This window comes from Pogoniulus pusillus, chromosome 10 (assembly GCF_015220805.1).
Source record: "Pogoniulus pusillus isolate bPogPus1 chromosome 10, bPogPus1.pri, whole genome shotgun sequence".
Lineage (NCBI taxonomy): Eukaryota > Metazoa > Chordata > Aves > Piciformes > Lybiidae > Pogoniulus > Pogoniulus pusillus.
In genome coordinates, this window is record NC_087273.1 from 40188228 (window position 1) to 40208291 (window position 20064).

The window sequence follows — 20064 nt, forward strand, 5'->3', positions numbered from 1 at the left end:
CTCCCTGTCTCTCTGGCACTGGGGAGCCCAGCACTGGGCCCAGCACTGCACACATGGCCTCAGCAGTGCAGCGCAGAGGACCAGAACCTCCCTTGCCCACCAGTCAGGATGCCCCCTGAACACCTTCAGCCTTCTTGGCCAGGAAGGCACATTGCTGCTCCCCCAGCACTCCCAGGTCCTTCTCCTTGAAGCTGCTTCCCAGAGATCAACTCACCTGCACCCACCATGTGTCCCTTCTCGCCCTTCTTCCCCTCCATAATGCCCTCCTGGAGGGCCTGTTCCACTTCCATGCTCAGCAGCTACTCCTGTGTCCTGCTGCAGGAGGTGGCAGTTCCTCTGTGCTCAGACACCTGCCTCTTGTTCACCACCTAAAGACTGCACCAAGAGCTGTGCCTGGCTCTGGGCACTTCTGGCTTGGCAGGACCACAGCAGCCCATGCAGCAATGGAGTTGTTCTCCTTGGGGCAGGAGCTGCAGGCCAGGGCTGTAGGGCTGTATTCGGGGCCACAGGGAGTCAGGGGTGCTGGGACTCACCGGAGGCCAAGGGCCACACGGGCTTAAGGTGCAGGGGCTCAGGGCTGCAGGGCTGGAGGGGCTGAGGGCTCAGAGGTGCAGGGCTGCAGGGGCTCAGGGGTGCAGGGCTGCAGGGGCTGAGGTGCAGGGCTGCAGGGGCTGAGGGCTGCAGGGGTGCAGGGGTGCAGGGCTGCAGGGGCTGGGGGCTCAGAGGTGCAGGGCTGCAGGGGCTGAGGTGCAGGGCTGCAGGAGCTGAGGGCTCAGAGGTGCAGGGCTGCAGGGGCTCAGGGGTGCAGGGCTGCAGGGGCTGAGGTGCAGGGCTGCAGGGGCTGAGGTGCAGGGCTGCAGGGGTGCAGGGCTGCAGGGGCTGAGGGCTCAGAGGTTCAGGGCTGCAGGGGCTCAGGGGTGCAGGGCTGCAGGGGCTGAGGGCTCAGAGGTGCAGGGCTGCAGGGGCTGAGGGCTCAGAGGCGCAGGGCTGCAGGGGCTGAGGGCTCAGAGGCGCAGGGCTGCAGGGGCTGAGGGCTCAGAGGCGCAGGGCTGCAGGGGCTGAGGGCTCAGAGGCGCAGGGCTGCAGGGGCTGAGGGCTCAGAGGTGCAGGGCTGCAGGAGCTGAGGGCTCAGAGGTGCAGGGCTGCAGGGGCTCAGGGGTGCAGGGCTGCAGGGGCTGAGGTGCAGGGCTGCAGGGGCTGAGGGCTGCAGGGGTGCAGGGCTGCAGGGGCTGAGGGCTCAGAGGTTCAGGGCTGCAGGGGCTCAGGGGTGCAGGGCTGCAGGGGCTGAGGGCTCAGAGGCGCAGGGCTGCAGGGGCTGGGGGCTCAGAGGTGCAGGGCTGCAGGGGCTGAGGGCTCAGAGGCGCAGGGCTGCAGGGGCTGGGGGCTCAGAGGCGCAGGGCTGCAGGGGCTGGGGGCTCAGAGGTGCAGGGCTGCAGGGGCTGAGGGCTCAGAGGTGCAGGGCTGCAGGGGCTGGGGGCAGGCTTTGCACCGAAGCTGTTTTATTGCAAAGACTGGGTTGTCATAAATAAAAAGTGGTCGGTTCCAGCTCCTCTGCTGGGGCTGCTGCCCCTCTGCACACAGGAGCACAGAAACTCTGGAAGCCTTTCGAATGGAAGTGAACTGTACAAGGGTGAGCCCGCGGGGGCTGCTCCTGCTGGCTCCCAGCAGCACAGACGCCCCCGCAGGGCCGCGGCCGCTCCTGCAGCCGCAGTGGGCACCGCTCACCGCTCCGCCGCCCTAGGCCTTCCTCTTGCGCGTCCCGTTGAGCTCCGCCGGGCACAGCTGCAGCAGCGGGGGCTGCTTCTTGGAGGGAGAGGAGACCCATTCCTCCGAGCTGGGGAGAGAGCACAACAGCTCAGCGGCGGCCCTCTGCCTCCCACGGCAGGGAGCACAACTGAGCTTTGCAACCAGGACAGGGATTAAGTAATTGCTCTGTGCCCACGTCACAGAATGCCAGACTGACCCAGCTGGGAAGAGACCCCAGAGATCACCCAGTTCAGCCTCCTGCCATGGCCAGGGACACCTTCCTGTCCATGGCCTAGAACAGCTCTGGCAGCTCCAGAGGTGAAGAGGAACCTACATGAACTTCCCCACCAGCCCAGCCCAGGCAGTGCCTCAGCAGAACTCCTGGGAGAAAATCCTGTGCTCACACAGCCTCACACAGCCCCAGCAGGGTCTGGTGGGAAGGGAGCTCTGGAGCTCACCCAGCCCAGCCCTGCCCCAGCAGGGCACCCACAGCAGCTGCCCAGCAGCACAATGCCCAGCTGGGGCTGGAAGCTCTCCACACAAGCAGACTGCACAACCTCTCTGGGCAGCCTGCTCCAGCCCTCCAGCACCCTCACACCAAACAACTTTCTCCTGCTCTTCAGCTGCCACCTCCTGGGTTGCAGGCTGGGTTGTGGTGGGCATGCAGCCGTGGGCAGTGCTGGCTGGCCTCAGAGCTCTCACCTGTAGAGCTTCTTGGCTGTCTCTCTCCTCATCCTCTTGGCAGGGCTGGGGCTGTCAGACAGCTCCAGCGGGAGGGGCTGCAGCAGGGACCCTGAGACTCGGTCTGATGAGGTCATGCCTGGGGAAGAGCCACCAAGGAGCAGGAATCAATGAAAGGATAAATCCCGAGGGTCAGGTGGACCTGTGAGAGCAGAGCTGGAGGGCAGGAGGGATCGCTAGAGGAGGCCAGAAGAGAGGTGAAGCCACCTGCTTGGGCTGGTCACAGCCACGTAGGGCTTTCAAACGTGCCAAACACCAGAAGTTATTTGATAGTGACCAGACCTCCATTCCTGGGCCCAGCTCTGCAGCTGTGGCCTCGCCAGGGCAGAGGGGCAGGAGAACTCCCCTGCCCTACTGGCCACCCTCTTCTTCATGCCCCCAGGACACCCTTGGCCTTTGTCGGCCACCAGGGCACATTGCTGGTCCCTGAGGACCTTGCTGTGCCCCAGTACCCCCCAGGTCCTTCTCGGAGCTGCCCCCCAGCAGGGCAGCCTCACCTGTGCTGCTGCAGGAGGCTGTTCCTCCCCAGGGGCAGGGCCCTACAGCTGCCCTGGTTGAACTCCATGAGGTTCCCCCTACAGCTGCCCTGCCCTTGGCCAGCTCTCACTGCAGGGCAGCTGAAATTCAGCAGTTCCCTAAAGCGAGACATCCCCAAGCTCCCCCAGCCCCTTCCTGCAAAGCCTGACCCTGCTGCTTTCTGGGAAGACACCACCACCCCACACAGCAACCTACCCAGCTTCTGCTCTATCAGCTTGAGGCTCTTCTCCTGCTCAGCGAGCTCCTGCTTCTTCTTCTGTGCTTCAGGAGTCTGCAGGGACTGCAGATGCAAGTCCAAGTCCTTGTTGACATGGTCCAGCTTGACCACTGCTGCTCGGTACTGCTGAAGGAGGTCTGGTCGGAGAGGAGAGCAGAAGACCCAGGAGTAACCCAGGGCTGCTTGGGCTTCGGCTCTTCCCACCACAGAAGCCACACAGGGGCAGGACAGACATGGGACCCCTCTTCCAGAAGCACTCCCCAGAAGCCACCAGCCCCACTTGGAGGCTCCTCTGCCAGTCACCCAGAGGGCACACCCAGTGTGGCTGCCTCTGCTCTCCTGGAGGCTTCCTGCACAGCCCTCCTCAGCTGCAGGCTCCTGGCAGCTGCTCTCCTTCTCTGTGCTCCTGGCACTTCTGCTCTCAGTGCCATCAAGTGCACCCCCGAGCTGCCCTGTGTCCCACCACAGATGCTGCTAACAAGGAGATGGCAGAAGGGTGGCAGGCTGCCAACCCACAGCAGCACAGCAGCTTTAAGTGAGAGTTCAGCATCTACTCCCACCCCCAATCCTGCCCTGCAGGGCACCAACCTCCACAGCTGTGGAACCCCTCCAGGCATGGGGTTTGCACCACTCACTGCCCAGGGCAGCCTGGGGCAGGCCTGGACAACTCTTTTTGGGCAGAAGATGTTCCTCATGGCCAACCTAAAGCTGTACTGGGGCAACTTGAGGCCTTTTCCTCTTGTCCTGTCTCTTGAACCCAGCTGGCTGCAGCCTCCTCTCAGGGAGCTGCAGACAGCAATGAGGTCTCCCTCAGCCTCCTCTTCTCCACACTGCACCCACCAGCTTCCTCAGCTGCTCCTCCCCAGCCCTGTTCTCCAGACCCTGCCCCAGCTCTCTTGCTCCTCTCTGGATCCCTCCAGCCCCTCAAGTGTCCTTGTTTGGCATTCAGCCATTCAAGCTTCTCCTGGTGGCTCTCTGAACAGTCACTGCTACTTAGAGCCATTGGTGAGCCTGAAAAGGGGGAACCTCTCCTTGGCTGTTCTGCTTCCAGGCTTCAGCAGCTGGAAGCTCTGCAGGGAAGTGGAGCTCATGGAGAGGACCTCGCCGAGGCCACTTCTGAAAGAAGCCCGGAGCTAAACCGCAGCTTCCCCGGGGCCAGGAGGGGGCAGGAGGCGCAGCTGGAACCCACCGATCTGTGCGGAGAAGGCCGAGTAGAGCTTCGGGATGGGGGCGCCGAAGACCATGCCCCGGAGCTTGTCCATGGGGGGGGCCTTGTTCTGCAGCCCCCCGAACTTGCCGTTGCTGCGGATGCGGTCGCCCTCGCGGGTCAGCAGCGTGGGGCAGTGGGTCAGCTTCACCACCTGCGGGGGCACCCCCCCTCAGCAGCCGCTCCCGGGCAGCCGCCTGGCGGAGCTCCGGCCCCTGGCTGCCGCTGCCAGCAGCGCTGCAGCGCTCAGACCGGCACCTGGGCTCTGCGTCCCCCTGTCCTGGGACAGCTCTGGACGCAGAGTTCAGAGCTGCACGGGCAAGGACCTGCCCTGCACTTCATCACATGCCCTGGGGCTGATGCTGACACACAGTTTGTGCCCCTTGCCCTGTCCCTGGGCACCACTGAGCAGAGCCTGGCCCCAGCCTCTTGCCCCCACAGGTGCTTCAGCTCTTGCTGAGCATTGCTGAGGTCCCCTCTGGGGCTGCTCCTGTGCAGGCTCTGAGCCCCAGGGCTCTCAGCCTCTGCTAGGCTCAGAGCACAGAGCAGCAGGTCTGTGACGTAGAGACCACCAAAGACCAGAGCAGACAACCCATTTCAGGTGCCACCAGAGGCTCCTTCTTCACCTCTTCTCTAAGAGCAGTCCTGCAGTACAGCTTCTCACCCTGCTGGAGAGGGGACACCAGGACTGCCCAGCCCCAGAGCTGTATAGAATGCAGCTCTGCAGCTCTGTGCTGAGCCACTGCTACTCCAGGCACTCAAGCTTCAGCCCTTCCTCTTGAGACTCCTGCCTCTGCTCCACCAAACCATATGGCTCACAGAAGGCTCCTCAGTGGTCTGAACCCTTGCCTCAGGCTTCTGGGTTTTATTCCTGAGGACCTTGCACTGCACACTGAGAGCAGAGCAGAAGCCACCTCCCTGGTGCTTCACAGAGCAGCCACCTGCTGTAGGGGCTGAGGTCACTTTGCCAGGGGCTGTTAGCTGCAGAGCCTTGGCACACAGAGGCCTAAAGCAGCAGGGAAGCAGCAGCCAGGCTGGGGCTGCCTGTGTCAGGCTTCAAAGCCAGGACTCACCTCCTTCCTGTAGTGGTTGGCAGCATCCAGGTTGTCTATGATAATGGTGTCCCCCAGGAGCATCCCAAACACTGCAAGAGGCAACGTGGAGGAACTACTACAGGGAGCCACTGCCTGCTGCCAGCACCGGCACTGCCCAGAGCCCAGCACGCAGAAGGCCAAGGGAGCCCTCCCAGGCTGCTGTCCCACTCAGCATCCTGCTCTGCTTCTGCTTGCAGACCTCTGCAGGAGCCTGCTGTGATGTGGCCTCACAGGAGGCTTGGCAAGCTTCGCAGTTTCCAACTCCCCCCAAGGGGCCACAACCCAGCCCCACCATGGCCACCAAACCATGGTCCCAGGTGCCATGGCCACACCTTTCTTGAACCCCTCCAGGGATGTGGACTCCTCCACCTCCCTCAGCAGCCTGTGCCAATCTCTGACCACTCCTCCCGCACAAAAATGCTTCCTGGCACCATTTAAGGCCATTTCGTCCTCTTCTATCATCTGACACTAGGCAGCAGAGCCCAACCCCACCCCACTGCAGCCTCCTCTCAGGGAGCTGCAGGCAGCAGTGAGGTCTCCCTCAGCCTCCCCTTCCGCACACTGCACCCCCCAGCCCCCTCAGCTGCTCCTCCCCAGCCCTGTTCTCCAGGCCCTGCCCCAGCTCTGTTGCCCTTCTCTGGCCCTGCCCCAGCCCCTCAGCGTCCTCCTGGGAGTGAGGGCCCCAAACTGACCCCAGCACTCAAGGTGTGGCCTCAGCAGTGCCCAGTCCAGGGGCACAATCCCTGCCCTGCTCCTGCTGCCCCCAGCATTGCTGCTCCAGGCCAGGCTGCTGGTGCCCTTCCTGCCCCCCAGGCACACTGCTCCGAGGGGTCAACGCCAACAGCAGAGGGAGCCAAGGTAAGAGCAAGTGCTGCACACCAACGTCCCCTCTCTGCACAGGTCCTGGCCAGGCCCCTCAGCCGTGCCAGGGAGGATGCCCAGCGGTGGGCCCTGCCCCTCACCTGTCTGGCAGTGCTCCACGCTGTCGGGGAAGCTCAGCAGGTCTCTGGCAAACACAGGGTTGCCCACGGGCTTGAAGCAGACCTTCCCGTTCCGCAGGTGGGGCAGGGGCCTGCCGTGGGCACAGGGTCTCACCTCAGTGCTGTTGCCCACCGCCCAGGACAGCCTCTGCGGCTGCGCTGCCCGCAGCTCGGCCCTGCCCGAGTGCCCCTGGGCTGCTGGCGCTGGCAGTGAGGCTGAAGGGAACCCTGGAGCCCACCCAGCCCAGGCTGCTGCTCCAGCAGCTGTGACCCCGGCCCCGGCAGCCACGGCAGCGGAGCTGAGCCGTACCAAAGCTGACCTGAGGCAGGACCGAGCTGTGATCCACAGAGACCCCCAAAGCTCCTGCAGGTGACCTCCTGGGACCTTGGCCATCTCCAGGGGCCCCTCCCAACCCCCCTGGGATACTGCAGCCAGCCCAGACCCAGAGGCAGGCAGGACCCCCTGCAGCAGCTGCAGCAGGCCCTGCCCTACCTGTTCCAGTCTGGCAGCGTCTTCTTGTAGATGGAGTCGAGGGGCAGCACCTGCTGGCGGCCCTGGGTCTCGTCGAAGATGGCACGGGCAGCCTGCGTGCTCAGCGTCACCACGCAGTCCATGTCGCTGGCCAGGTGCCAGGAGATCACCTTGGCAGCCTCATTGTCCTCGATCTGGGCCAGGTGGGCGATCTGCAGCGGGCGGCAGTCAGCAGCAGGGCACTCCCCTGCCCCAGATAGCTCTGGCAGCAGGGCTGTCACCCAGGGGCTGAGGAGCCACCTTCTGAGCCCTCCTGAGCTGGCAGAGCTCTCGCAGCAGGGCTCAGGCTGAAGGGAGCTCAGAGCTCAGCTACTGCAACCCCCTGCAAGCCCCAAGGACACCTCAGCTAGACTCAGCTGCTCCAGGCCTCATCCAGCCTGGCCTGCAGCACCCCCAGATAGGAGGCAGCCACAGCCTCCCTGGGCAGCCTGTGCCAGGCTCTCACCACCCTCACACTCAACAACTTCTGCCTCAGCTCCACTCTCAGCCTGCTCTGCCTCAGCTCCAAACCATTGCCCTTGGCCTGGCTCAGGCCCCCTCAGCACAAGTCCCTCTGCAGCCTTCCCGCAGGCTCCCTTCAGGCCCTGGCAGCAGCTCTGAGGTGCCCCTGGAACCTTCTCCTCTGCAGGCTGCACCCCCCCAGCTCCCTCAGCCTGTGCTCACAGCAGAGCTGCTCCAGCTCTGGGCTCAGCTTTGTGGCCTCCTCTGGCCTGCTCCAACAGTTGGCTCATTTCTCATCACTCCACTTCCTGGAGCTCACAGCCCTCACCTGAAGGCCAAGAGGAAACTCACCTTGCCTAGCACATCCGGGTTGCCTTTTGGGTAGTTTGGGAGGGTACAGGTTCTCCTGGGCTGCTTCCTCAACCCCTCTTGGTCCAACAGCTTTTGTTTGATCAGAGAATCCACATACTGGAGCTGGGAATTAGAAGGGCAGGTTGGTGAGCAGGGGGCAAGGGCTGAGCTGCAGGAGAGGTTACTTTACCTGTGTTCACCAAGTTCATACCAACAAAACAATCAACAGCCTTGCCCTTGTCCTGCTGGAACCTCCTGAGGCTCTCCTCAGCCACCCCTGCAGCCTGTCCAGGTCCCTCTGGATGGCTCCATCTCATCCTTCAGCCTTACCAACAGCACCACTCAACTTGGTGCCATCTCCAGGCCTGCTGAGGGCGCCTCAGGCCCAGTGTCTGTAGCACTGATGAAAGTACTGCCCAGCACTGGCAGCAGCACAGAGCCCTGAGGGACATCTTTTGCCACCATCTCCATCTGGGCATCCAGCTGTTGACCACTGCCCTTTGGGTGCCATCATCCAACCATTCCTTGCCCACTGCACATCCGCCCTGCAGGTCCACACTGCCAGCTAGGGGAGAAGGCTGCTGTGGGGGTGGGGACTGTGCCCAAGGCTTTGCTGTCAGAACAGCCGCAGCACGCAAAGCCCTTACCAGAACCAGCACTGGGCACACCGGGCTGTGGAAGGACTGAAAACGACCCTTAAGTGTGGCACTGAGCCTCAAACTGCCCTCAGGGCTTTGGCGTGCAGAGTGTGGGTGCTTGGGCCTGGCTGAGGGATGCCGTGAGTGGTGGCAGCCTCAGATCAAGGCTGGGCTTAGCTTTTTGGCTCCCGTCAAGGCTGAGTTTATTTTCCTCCAGCCAGGAGCAGCTCTGTCTGGCAGGGGGCAGGGAGCATCCTTACTGTGTTGGTCTGTGGCACTTCAATCTGGTGTTTCCTCAGCTCGTTTTTCAGGTGAGTTTCTCTTGTTTCAGCTTCTTTAACCTGACCTGGAACCAAGCAAATCAACAGAGCAAGGGAATCTTTGAGGGTGCCCCCCACAGCTGAGCCTCTCTGCTCCTTCACCTCAGCACAGGCTGCCAGGGTTTGGCCACAGAGCTATTCTGCCTAGCTCCTAGGCAGCTCCAGGAAGCTGCAGCAGGGCAGAGCAACTGCCGTGAGCAATGGGGGCAAGGAGGGGCCACAGCAGCATCTTGGAGGATGACAGGATCTTTGGACAGGACCAGCCCTAGGCTGTTTTTAGGCCACTGCTGAGTTTGCACTCAAGACACCCTCTGCAGACAGGGGGTGCAGGGCACAACCACAGAGCCTGGGCCGGAAGGGACCTTGAAGATCATTCAGTTCCATGGGCAGGTGCCCAGGGCTTGGGGGTTGGAACCGGATAATCTTCAACCTCCCACTGGTTTTATTCCTCCTCTGGCACTTCTGCCTCAGCCCAAGGCCCTTCCTGGACAGATCCATCCCAAAGCTCCCCTCCCTCCATACTGCCTCACCATTCCAAGAGGGATTTTTCTCCCTCTTCACACACTCTCAAAGCAAAAAAGGTTTAATTCCCAGGGAATGAGCTTCTCCCTCTGACTGAACTTACATTTGAGCTCAGTCAGCAGCTGGCTGTGGGTGTCAAACCAGTTCCTGTAGACCCCGATGGACTGGGACAACTGATCCCTCTCCTTGGTCAGCGCTGCCATCTGCTGCTGCTTCTTGAAATCTGCAGGAGCAAAGCAGTGAACAGTTGGGGTCAAACACAGCAAACAGCTACCAGCTGGGGCACAAATTGCACTGGGGTCAACAGCAGCAAAATCGACCAGGCCATGGCACTACTCCTAAGAACTATCATGGACTAAAACCAGCTTCTGAGTGCTCCTTCAGCAAGGCTGGAGGTGACACCAGGCTGGGGGGAGGGAAGGGATCTGTGCAGGGGCACTGGGACAGGCTGCAGAGGTGAGCCCCAGACAACCTCATGACGTGCACCCAGGCCAAGGGCAGGCTCCTGCAGCTGGGTCGGGGCAATGCCAAGCACAGATCCAGCCTGGCTGAGTTGTGGCCCAGGAAACAGGCTGCAGGAGAAGGCCTTGGGGGTGTCAGCTGGTGCCAGACTCCCTCTGGCAGCACAGAGCCAGCTGTGTGCTGGCTGCAGCCAGAGGGGATTCTGCCCCTCTGCTCTGCTCAGACCTCACCTGCACTGCCTCCAGCTCTGGGAACACAGCACAAGAGGGACCTGGAACTGCTGGAGAGGATCCAGAGGAGGCCACAGAGATGGTCTGAAAAACCTCTGCTATGGGGCCAGGCTGGGGCAGTTCAGGCTGCTCAGCCTGGAGAAGAGAAGGCTCCAGGGAGACCTCAGAGCAGCCTTCCAGTGTCTGAAGGACCTGCAGGAGAGCTGGGGAGGGACTTGGGATGAGGGCTGGGAGTGACAGGACGAGGGACAATGGTTTTAGCTGGGAGAGGGACGATGAGAGTGGAGAGAAGGAAGGAATTCTTGGCAGTGAGGCAGAGGCTGCCCAGGGGGGCTGTGGATGAGCCCTCCCTGGAGGTGTTCCAGGCCAGGCTGGACGAGGCCTTGAGCAGCCTGTGCTGGTGGAGGTGTCCCTGCCTGTGGCAGGGGGCTGGATGATGCCTGAGGTCCCTCTCAGCCCAAGGCATTGCATGCCCCCAGGCTGCCCAGGCAGTGAGGGGCACTACCGTTGTAGAACATGAAGGACAGGTGGTAGGGCTCCAGAGGCTGCTTCAGCGCCGGCACTTCTGGCTCAAACACCAGGACGTACTCAGTGCTGTCCCTTCCAGGGCTGTTCTCGGCCAGCACCAGGCTCTAATGCAACAAACAAACAGCAGAAGGCTCTGATAACTGCTGAGCCATGCTTCAAACACCAAACGTCCCCAGCAGCTCGGCCCCCAGCCAGCCCCTGGAGCAGCTGCAGCCCCACCGGAGGAGCAGCCCTGCTGCAGAGGAGCCGAGCGCGGGCTGCAGCCACACTTACGATGCGTGCCGAGCCCCTCTCCAGGGGGAACTCCACCTTGCCCTGGAACTGGGGCACCTCAACGTCCTCCTCCCCAGGGCTCTTGATCTTGGCCAGGACTCTGCCCCCCAGCTCGGTGCCAGTGTGGTTGTTGTACTCATCCTGCAAGGGAAGAGGGCAGAAACGTTCCTTAGACCACCAGCTGCTGGCACTGACTCATCCAGCGCTCTGCTGGCTTTGGCTCACAAGGTGCCAGCAGTGGGGGGCTGCAAGGTCACCTCCTGGGGGTAGTGGTGGAGCAGACCCAGGGAGGCTGCTGGTGGTGTGCTGGACCTCTCCTGAAGGACTGGAGCCTGTGGAGGAGGCTCACACTCGAGCAGTCTGTGCAGGAGCCACAGCAGAGTGGGGGAAGTGTGAGGAGCAAGGAGCAGCAGAGAGGCCGCTATGAACTTGGCCACAACCTCCCGCTCCCCACCTGGGGCTCAGGGAAGGGCTGAGGAGCCTGCAGCAGGGCAGGGCAAAGGGTTGTGCAGAAGGCACTGCTAGGCTGCTCCTGGCCCACTCAAGCCTATTTAACTGGGATAAGTTCCTCTCCCACAAGCCAAGTCTGTGCTGGCCATGGCAGTGCCCTGCAGGCCGTGGCCCTGCATCCCCGTGAAGGCTCCAGGGTGACTGATCTCGTGCAGTACAGACTGCCAGGAGCAAGGACAGCTGCAGCCTCATCTCCTCCAGTGGCAACAAGAAACAAGCTTCACCCAGGAGAGCTGAGCTGCGTCACTGGGGTGTCAGCAGGCCAAGGAGGCCCTGACAGACTGGAGAGCACCGAGTGGCAGCATTTTAGAGACCCAGAGAATGGGGTGGGCTGGAAGGGACTCCAGAGATCATCCAGCTCCAGGGCCCTGCCATGGGCAGGGACACCTCCCCAGGCTGCTCAAGGCCTCATCCAGCCTGGCCCTGGACACCTCCAGGCAGAACTGGATGATCTTTGAGTTCCTTTCCAACTCAACCCATTCTATGAATTTGTGGCCTCCTCCAGAGCCTCTCCAGCAGCTCCAGGTCCTTCTTATGCTGGGGACAGGAGGGCAGTGCTGCAGGTGGGGTCTGAGCAGAGCAGAGCAGAGGGCTGTCAGCAGAGGCCCCCAGCAGCCCCATGCCATAGTTACCATCAGGTGGAGGTGCAGGTCCTTGACCAGCGTACGGCTGGCGAGGGTGCGGACGTTGGAGACTGCTGGGGTGGCTGGCAAGGAGTCGGGGGCCAGGCGGACAGGGGCGTTAGGGACAACCTCCACCAGGATCTAGAGGGGAAGGAGCAAAACAAACAGGTCCTGGGCTGCTGCAACCGCTGCACTGGGCAGAAAGGCACCGGCAGCACCACACAGCTCTGCTGCTCCACACCACCTGCTGCAGCTGCGCAGCAGTTGGACTCCAGAGACCTCCGAGGGCTTCTCCAGCCCAAACCACTCTGAGCTCTGCTCAGGGAAGCAACTGCCCAGAGCTGACCCTGAAATCATTTCCTAACAGTTCTGTTGGGGCAGGAGTGAGGCTCTGCTACTGCACAGCACTTGCTGGAGTTAGAGAATGATCACAGCTCTGCTGTGAGCACAGGCTGAGGGAGCTGGGGGGGTGCAGCCTGCAGAGAAGAAGGCTCCAGGGGCACCTCAGAGCTGCTGCCAGGGCCTGAAGGGAGCCTGCAGGAAGGCTGCAGAGGGACTTGTGCTGAGGGGGTCTGAGCCAGGCCAGGGCAATGGTTTGAAGCTGAGGCAGAGCAGGCTGAGAGTGGAGCTGGGGCAGAAGTTGTTGAGTGTGAGGGTGCTGAGAGCCTGGCACAGGCTGCCCAGGGAGGCTGTGGCTGCCTCCTGCCTGGGGGTGCTGCAGGCCAGGCTGAATGAGGCCTGGAGCAGCTGAGTCTAGCTGAGGTGTCCCTGGGCATGGAGAGGGTTTGGAGCAGCTGAGCTCTGAGGTCCCTTCCAGCTGAGCCATTCTAGCATGCCACAGGTCCAACCCAAAGCACTCTTTAATCTGTGCTCAGCTACAGGAGCTCAGGCACCAACTGCAGTCACTGAACTCTAACCACTGCCAACCCTCTGCAGAGCCTGCAGCACTCTGGGCCTGTTCTGGGCCTCCTCAGCTCCCCCAGCCAGGACACGGATTGAGTTATGGGCTCAAACCTGGTCACTGCTGAGGGTATTCAGCTTGTCCACTGCGAAGGTAAACTGGATGCAGTAAGTGGCAACTCTCTCTGGAATCATTTTATCCCTAATGAAAAACACAGCCCAAGCAAAACCAAAGTTAGTGCTGAGGTGAGGAGCAGCCAAGCACACAGGCAGCTCCCACTGAGTGCTACTCCCTACTGCTGTGCCCAGAAGGGCAAGGGAGGTTCTCCTGCCCCTCTACTCTGTCCTGCTGAGGCCACAGCTGCAGTGCTGGGGCCAGTGCTGGCTGCCCAGTGCCAGAGCCAGGGCAGTGCTGCAGAGAGCCCAGAGCAGGCTGCAGAGCTGCTGAGGGGCCTGGAGCAGCTCTGGGAGCAGCAGAGGCTGAGAGCCCTGGGGCTGAGAGCCTGCACAGGAGCAGCCCCAGAGGGGAGCTGAGCACCTGTGGAGGTCTCCCAGCCCCAGCAGGTTTCAGCACATCAGAGCCAAGGCCTCTGTCCAGCCTGCACTTCCCTGGCAGGGGAGCACTGAACACAGCCAAGAGATGCTGCCAGAGCAGTGCCAAGCAGGAGATGCCCTACAGAGACAGCCCTTCTTATGTGTCACCCTGGGCTCCATTCTCTGCTCTCAGACTGAATGCCAAAGTCAGCCAAGGCAAAGCTCCCTCCCTGCATGCATCCTGCTCCCACCCTCCACCACTTGGCACTGCAACAGGCCAGGCAGAGAAGCTGTGGAGGCTGCAGGCCTGGACGTGCTTGAAGCCAGGCTGGATGGCACCTTGAGCAAGCTGCTCTGGCAGGAGGTGTGTGCCATGGCAGTTGGGTCTTGCTTGGACTCTGTAACCTTGGAAGTCTTTTCCAGCCTGACTGACTCTGCCCTTCCCTGCCAGCCTGTGCTGACTGCAGCCCGAGCCTGCCACCTGTGGCAGTGCCATACCTGAAGTAGAAGAAGCCATCCTCCTTGTCCTCCTTCACCTTACTGCAGCTGTAGGTCGTCACCTGCAGAGGGAGGGCACAGAACCGCTGCACTGCAGGCCGAGGCACTTCGCCTGGGAGGTGCTACCAGGCTGGAGACCAGGCAGAGCTGCCAGCGCACTTCTGTTGGACTCCACCCGTGGAGCCTTGGCTGGGCCAAGCTGAGGGTGGCACCGTTTGGCAGCCTCCCTGCCAGCGAGCTCCTGGGCGATGCCTGGACACTGGGACAGTGACTGCTTGGGCTAGGTTGGACAGCAGGAACAATTTCTGCCCTGCAGCAGTGCTTGGGCATTGGAGCAGGCTGCTCAGGAAGGTGGTGCAGTGCCCAGCCCTGGCGGCGTCCCAGGGCCTTGCAGGTGTGGTGCTGAGGGCCGTGGGCTGCCACCAGCCTTGCTACAGCTACAGAATGGTTGGACTTGATCCTGAAGGTCTTCTGTGATTCCACAGCCACAAATGTGAACATTTAGGTGTTCAAGAGTGTTTGCCATGGGCCGGGGGCCATGGTTTGATGGCCATGGTGGCACTGGGTCAGTGCTGGACTGGATGACCTTAGAGGTCTGCTCCAGCTCCAACAATTCCAGTCCTGCTACCGGTGAGCAAGCACTGACTGCTGTGTACCATGAGCTCAGCCCTGTCAGCTGGAGGCCAGAGCAGGAGAGTGCCCCAGCACCAGGAAGGGGCACCCCTGCAGGTGTGTGGCCTCCCGACGCCCGCTGCAGCCACTCACCTCGGTGCCAGCCTTGGCCACGCTGCCCTGTGCCTCCCACATGTTCATGGTGACCCGGGCAGAGCTGAGGTTCTTGATGATGTTCTCCTCCTCCGAGAGCACACTGACCATGAAGTCTGGGAAGGGCAGAGGCGTGCCAGGGGCACTCCAGTCAGCGCTGCCCGCGGGCCTCAGCGCAAACTGCCGCACCCAGAGGCTTCTCGAGGCCTGGCACAGCCTGCCCACGGTGGGGGCTGAAGCCCCACTCCTTGAGGGCTTCCTGAGAGGCAGAGCTGAGTGCCACAGCTCAGCCCTGGCCTGGGCAGTTGGGGAATGGCTGGAGCGGGTGAGCCAGAAGGGCAGCTCCAAGCCAGGCAGACCTACACGGCAGAGCAAAGTCCCTCACTGCCAACAGCGCCCCGAGCAGCCAGCAGAGCCTGCTCTGCAGAGCCCAGCAGCCCCAGGGCTGCCTAGGGAGCCACGTGGAACAGAGCAGGGCTCTCTGAGATGCTCCCCAAAGGTGATGCTTGGGGTTTTCCCCCCAGGTGCTAGAGGCACCCCAGACAGGCCTGTTCTAAAGAGCAGGGACAACAGCAGGTAAGGAAATGCCCCAGGAGAAGCAGCAGGAGAGGTGAACAAAGCTGCTGAGGGCTTCCCACCAAAGATGCCTTCTGCTCACCAGGGAAGGTTCCTCCTGCTGGGAAAGAGGCATCCTTGTCATATTTAACCTTCACATAGACAGGCTTCTCGGGGTCAGGCAGGACGTTCAAGGTGATGAGAGGAGCATCTAAGGTGGCTTTGTGGTGGAAGGCTCTCACCTGCAAGGTGTGCTCCCCCCTGCAGGCAGAAAGCACAGCAGCTGCCCCACAGCTCTGCTGGCAGCTGCCCCACAGGCTGCAGGGGGAAGGATCTGCATGGAATGAGAGCCTCAGCACTCCCCAGCTGTTTCCAGGATGTGCAGTTCCATCCCTGCAGTGTCCCTTGGCACCCCCAGCTGTGCCCAGGATGTGCAGTTCCATCCCTGCAGTGGCCCTTGGCACCCCCAGCTGTGCCCACTCACCTGGGTGCATAGATGCACAACACCCCCAGGTTGGCCCTGCCGCTGTCATCGGTCTTTAGCTGCTGGCTGGAGGAGCCAACCTGTGCCAAAGCAGAAGGTGTGACTGTGCCAGTGCCGGGGGCACTGCTGGCTCTGAGAGCAGGAGATGCAGCTGGAGCTCCTCTGCTGCCTGCTGTGCCACTGCAGCACTACCTGCTTCTGGGCCTGCGCTCCAGGTCAGTCATGGATGGGCTGGGTGGGAAGGGACCTTTGACATCACCCAGCTCCGACCTTGTGCCACCCCTTGCTCAAGGCCCCACCCAACTACCAAGGAGGCTTGGAGCCTCCCTGAGCAGCCTGTTCCAGTGCTTGAGAACCCTTCCAGTGAAGCGCTTTCTTCTGGTCTCCAACCTCGACCTGCCCTGAGGCAACTCCAGGCCAGCTCCTCCAGCCCCATCACTCAGGAGAGATCTGCCCACACCTGCTCCAGCCCCCCTCAGGGAGCTGCAGAGGACTGGAAGCTGGGGATGACCCTGCTGACTGCAGGGGCTGGGACTGGAGACCCTGCAAAGTCCCTTCCAAGCCAAAGCCTCCACTGACTCCAGAGCACTGGAATTCCTGCTGCAATGGAGGGCAGCAGAGAGCTGGCCCCGGCCCCAGGCAGAGGCTGCTCTCTGCTGGGCCCTTGCAGCCTTTGGGGTCCTTCCACACGCAGCCCAGGCAGGGAAGGGGCAGCCCGGAGCAGTGTCCCATGTTGCCCAGAGCTCACCTTGAGGTTGCTGCTCTTGGTGAGGCCGATCCTGACGTTGGGCTCGGGGATTGGGTTTCCCCACTGGTCACACATCTGCACCACGAGAGGCTTCTGCAGCTGCCTGCCGTCGATCACCGCCATGGGCTGCAGAGACAGGCCAGGGTCACCCTGCAGCTGGCACCGGGCAGGGCAGCTCCTCTCCACCCACAACTCCCATTTTGCTTCCTCTACCCCTTCCCTCCACTCACAGATCCCATTTTCCTTTCCTCTGTCCCTCCCCTCCACTCACACATCCCATTTTCCTTTCCTCTACCCCTCCTCTCCACTCACAGATCCCATTTTCCTTTCCTCTGTCCCTCCTCTCCACTCACAGATCCCATTTTCCTTTCCTCTGTCCCTCCTCTCCACTCACAGATCCCATTTTCCTTTCCTCTGTCCCTCCTCTCCACTCACAGATCCCATTTTCCTTTCCTCTGTCCCTCCTCTCCACTCACAGATCCCATTTTCCTTTCCTCTGTCCCTCCTCTCCACTCACAGATCCCATTTTCCTTTCCTCTGTCCCTCCCCTCCACTCACAGATCCCATTTTCCTTTCCTCTACCCCTCCTCTCCACTCATAAATCCTGTTTTGCTCCCCTTTACTGCTGGCCTCAGCTCTGATTTCCTTTCCCTTGCTTCCAACTCTGCTTTCTGCTCCAGCCCCAGCCCTGGCATCTGAACAGCCCAAGTGAAGAGTGGAAAGGAAAAGCCCCCTGAGCCTTCTCCTCTGCAGGCTGCACCCCCCAGCTCCCTCAGCCTGTGCTCACAGCAGAGCTGCTCCAGCCCCGGGCTCAGCTCTGTGACCTCCTGTGGGCTCTCTCCAGCAGAGCAGGAGGCAGCGCTGGAGGCGAGGCCAGAGCGGAGCAGAGGGGCAGGGCAGGAGGCAGCCCAGGTGTGGCACTGACCTTCTCCAGCTCGGGCCAGTCGAGGAACTGCAGCCGGGCAGGGGGCCCTGCAGTCAGGGTGACCCTGATGAAGTCGGAGAACTCTCTCCAGGCAAAGCAGAGCTCCTTGGTGCCCAGCTGGCAGCTGCCGAACCGGATGCCCTTGACCCGCATGATCAGAGAGCTGCCCTGGGGGGACACAGCAACGCCTCGGTCAGCACAGGGCCAGTCCCACAGCTCAGCGCCTCCTGGTCCCACCTGGCACCCTCCAGACGCTGCTCCAGCCTCAGAAGGGCTCAGGCTGGAAGGGAACTCGGAGCTCAGCTGCTCCAAACCCTCTCCGTGCCCAGGGACACCTCTCAGCCACACTCAGCTGCTCAGGGCCTCATCCAGCCTGGCCTGCAACACCCCAGGCAGGAGGCAGCCACAGCCTCCCTGGGCAGCCTGTGCCAGGCTCTCAGCACCCTCACACTCAACAGCTTCTGCCTCAGCTCCACTCTCAGCCTGCTCTGCCTCAGCTCCAAACCACTGCCCTTGGCCTGGCTCAGGCCCCCAGGGAATGTCCCACTCCAGACTTCTATTTGCTGCTTTCACTGTGGGCTAAGAACTAAACTACAAATCCTGCTTCTTCTGTTCAACTTCAGTGGCCTCCCTGGGGAAGAGGGGATGGGTGCCCAGCTCAGGCACTGCTCAGGACCCTGTCTGCAAGGTGTAAGAGTGATGCATGGCTGGCATCAGACACACAGCAGAATGCATGTTAGAGTGAGCTATGGCAGGCAGCACAGAATCAGTGTCAGGGGCTGGGAGAGACCAGCATCTCCCAGAGCAGATCACACAGGAACACATCCAGGCAGGGCTTGAACATCTCCAGAGAGGGAGACTCCACAGCCCCCCTGGGCATCCTCTGCCAGGACTCTGGCACCTTCACAGGGGAAAAATTCCTCTTCAGGTTCACATGGAACTTCCTCTGCCTCAGCTGCCACCAGTGCCCCTTGTGCTGGCACTGGCATCCCCCAGCAGAGCCTGGCTGCAGCCTGCTGCCACTCACTGCACACACTGATCACCACTGCTGAGGTCACCTCTCAGCTCCTCCTCTCAAGCTCCCAGCCCCCTCAGGCTCTGCTCATAAGGAAGATGTTCAACTTCCTTCATCATCTCTGTGGCTCTGGGCTGGGCTCTCTGCAGCAGTTCTGTGTCCCTCTTGAGCTGGGGGGCCCAGAACTGGACACAGGACTCCAGCTGTGGCCTCAGCAGAGCACACAGAGAGGGGCAGGAGAACCTCTCTCCACCTACTCACCACATCCCTTCTAATCCACCCCAGAATGGCATTGCCCCTCCTGGTCCCCAGAGCACACTGGTGGCTCATGGCATCCATCCAGCAGCACTCCCAAGTCCTTCTCCCCTTCACTGCTCTCCAGCAGCTCAGTCCTCAACCTCTCCTGCTCCCTGGGGTTGTTCTTGCTGAGGTGCCAGACTCTACACTTGCCCCTGCTGAGCTTCATTCCACTTCTCCTTGCATCACCAGCCCTTTCTAGAGGGTCTTCAAGGCATCAGCTCAGCTGACCGGAAACACACCCAGAAGATTAGGGACAAGGTAGGGAAAACAGAGAGCAGAGCAGCCAGAGCAAACCTGCATCAGGCACGTCTTGGGCTGGCTGACCCCCAGCTCTGGGTGAGCTGTGTGATGGAAGGGGACAGCCAGCACCAGTGAGCCTCCTGGCAGCTCCAGAGTACCTGCCAAGTAATCTTCAGGTTGGATTTATCCAGTCCAGGTGCAGAAATCCCAAGGGAGTTGATGCATGAAGATGTCACTGTCTGGACCTGGTTGCCATACTGATCGGTGATCATGATGTCTGTTAGAGGAGATGGGCATTAGCAGGGTGATTAATTACCTCAGCAGCTGCTTTAATGAGACATCAGCCAGCCTGTACCACACATCACAGAGACGCTGCATAGCAGTGCCAGAGCCTCAGCTGGGGAAGCTTCTCTGGAGCTGACCTGCTCCAAACCCAGGGCCGCCCAGAGCCAGCTGCTGGACTTGGTCCAGATGGCTCTGGAGTGTCTCTAGGGACAGAGACTCCACAAGCTCTTGGACAAGCTGTGCCAGTGCTTGGCTCCACTCACCGTGTAAAAGCAGTCACTCAGCACAGTGGGGTGGGAAGGGACCCCTGCAGCTCCCCCAGCAAAGCCCTGCTCCAGCAGGGCACCCACAGCAGCTGCCCAGCAGCACAGTGCCCAGCTGGGGCTGGAAGCTCTCCACACAAGGAGGCTGCACAGCCTCTCTGGGCAGCCTGCTCCAGCCCTCCAGCACCCTCACACCAAACAGCTTTCTCCTTCTGGCTTGCAGTTTGTGTCCCTTGCCCCTTGTCCTGCCCCTGGGCATCACTGAGAGCAGCTGAGGCTCCCTCCCTCACCACAGCACCTATGTGTGCAGAACTCAGGGAGCTGTCAAGGCCCCGGAGAACATTCAGCTACTCACCAACTTCTCCTGGCAGCTCCTCACCCAGCTGCAGGGTGTTTGGTCCTTTTAACTTACACTTGATGTGCTTGGGTTCGTCAGCAATGGGCCTGGGCAGCAGAGGAAAGCAGAATCAGACCCTTCTGAGGCTGCAGTCACAGCACAGCAGGCAGCAGGGAGTGGGTACCCAGCACTGCCTGCTGCCCTGGGCCCGAGCGGGGTCCTCCCTCCCCTGCCCTGCCGAGAGGATCAAGGCTCAGCACGTG

General features: G+C 61.5%; 1 protein-coding gene across 1 annotated transcript in view; it reads right to left on the bottom strand.

Moving 5' to 3' along the window:
* Positions 1-1482: 1482 nt before the first annotated feature.
* The window catches only part of SMCHD1 (structural maintenance of chromosomes flexible hinge domain containing 1), a 42875-nt gene continuing 24293 nt past the window's right edge, over positions 1483-20064 (bottom strand). The window contains exons 27-48 of the mRNA XM_064150344.1: positions 19820-19908; positions 19075-19193; positions 17362-17529; positions 16437-16562; positions 15689-15768; positions 15308-15465; positions 14650-14765; positions 13885-13946; positions 12967-13054; positions 11962-12093; positions 10820-10960; positions 10524-10650; positions 9430-9549; positions 8745-8830; positions 7847-7969; positions 7016-7206; positions 6505-6614; positions 5522-5592; positions 4431-4602; positions 3220-3378; positions 2449-2566; positions 1483-1834 (exon numbers count right to left, since the gene is read on the bottom strand). Coding sequence (XP_064006414.1) covers positions 1738-1834; positions 2449-2566; positions 3220-3378; positions 4431-4602; positions 5522-5592; positions 6505-6614; positions 7016-7206; positions 7847-7969; positions 8745-8830; positions 9430-9549; positions 10524-10650; positions 10820-10960; positions 11962-12093; positions 12967-13054; positions 13885-13946; positions 14650-14765; positions 15308-15465; positions 15689-15768; positions 16437-16562; positions 17362-17529; positions 19075-19193; positions 19820-19908 — 2653 coding nt within the window. The 3' untranslated portion in view covers positions 1483-1737. The remainder of the gene's footprint in view (positions 1835-2448; positions 2567-3219; positions 3379-4430; positions 4603-5521; positions 5593-6504; positions 6615-7015; positions 7207-7846; positions 7970-8744; positions 8831-9429; positions 9550-10523; positions 10651-10819; positions 10961-11961; positions 12094-12966; positions 13055-13884; positions 13947-14649; positions 14766-15307; positions 15466-15688; positions 15769-16436; positions 16563-17361; positions 17530-19074; positions 19194-19819; positions 19909-20064) is intronic.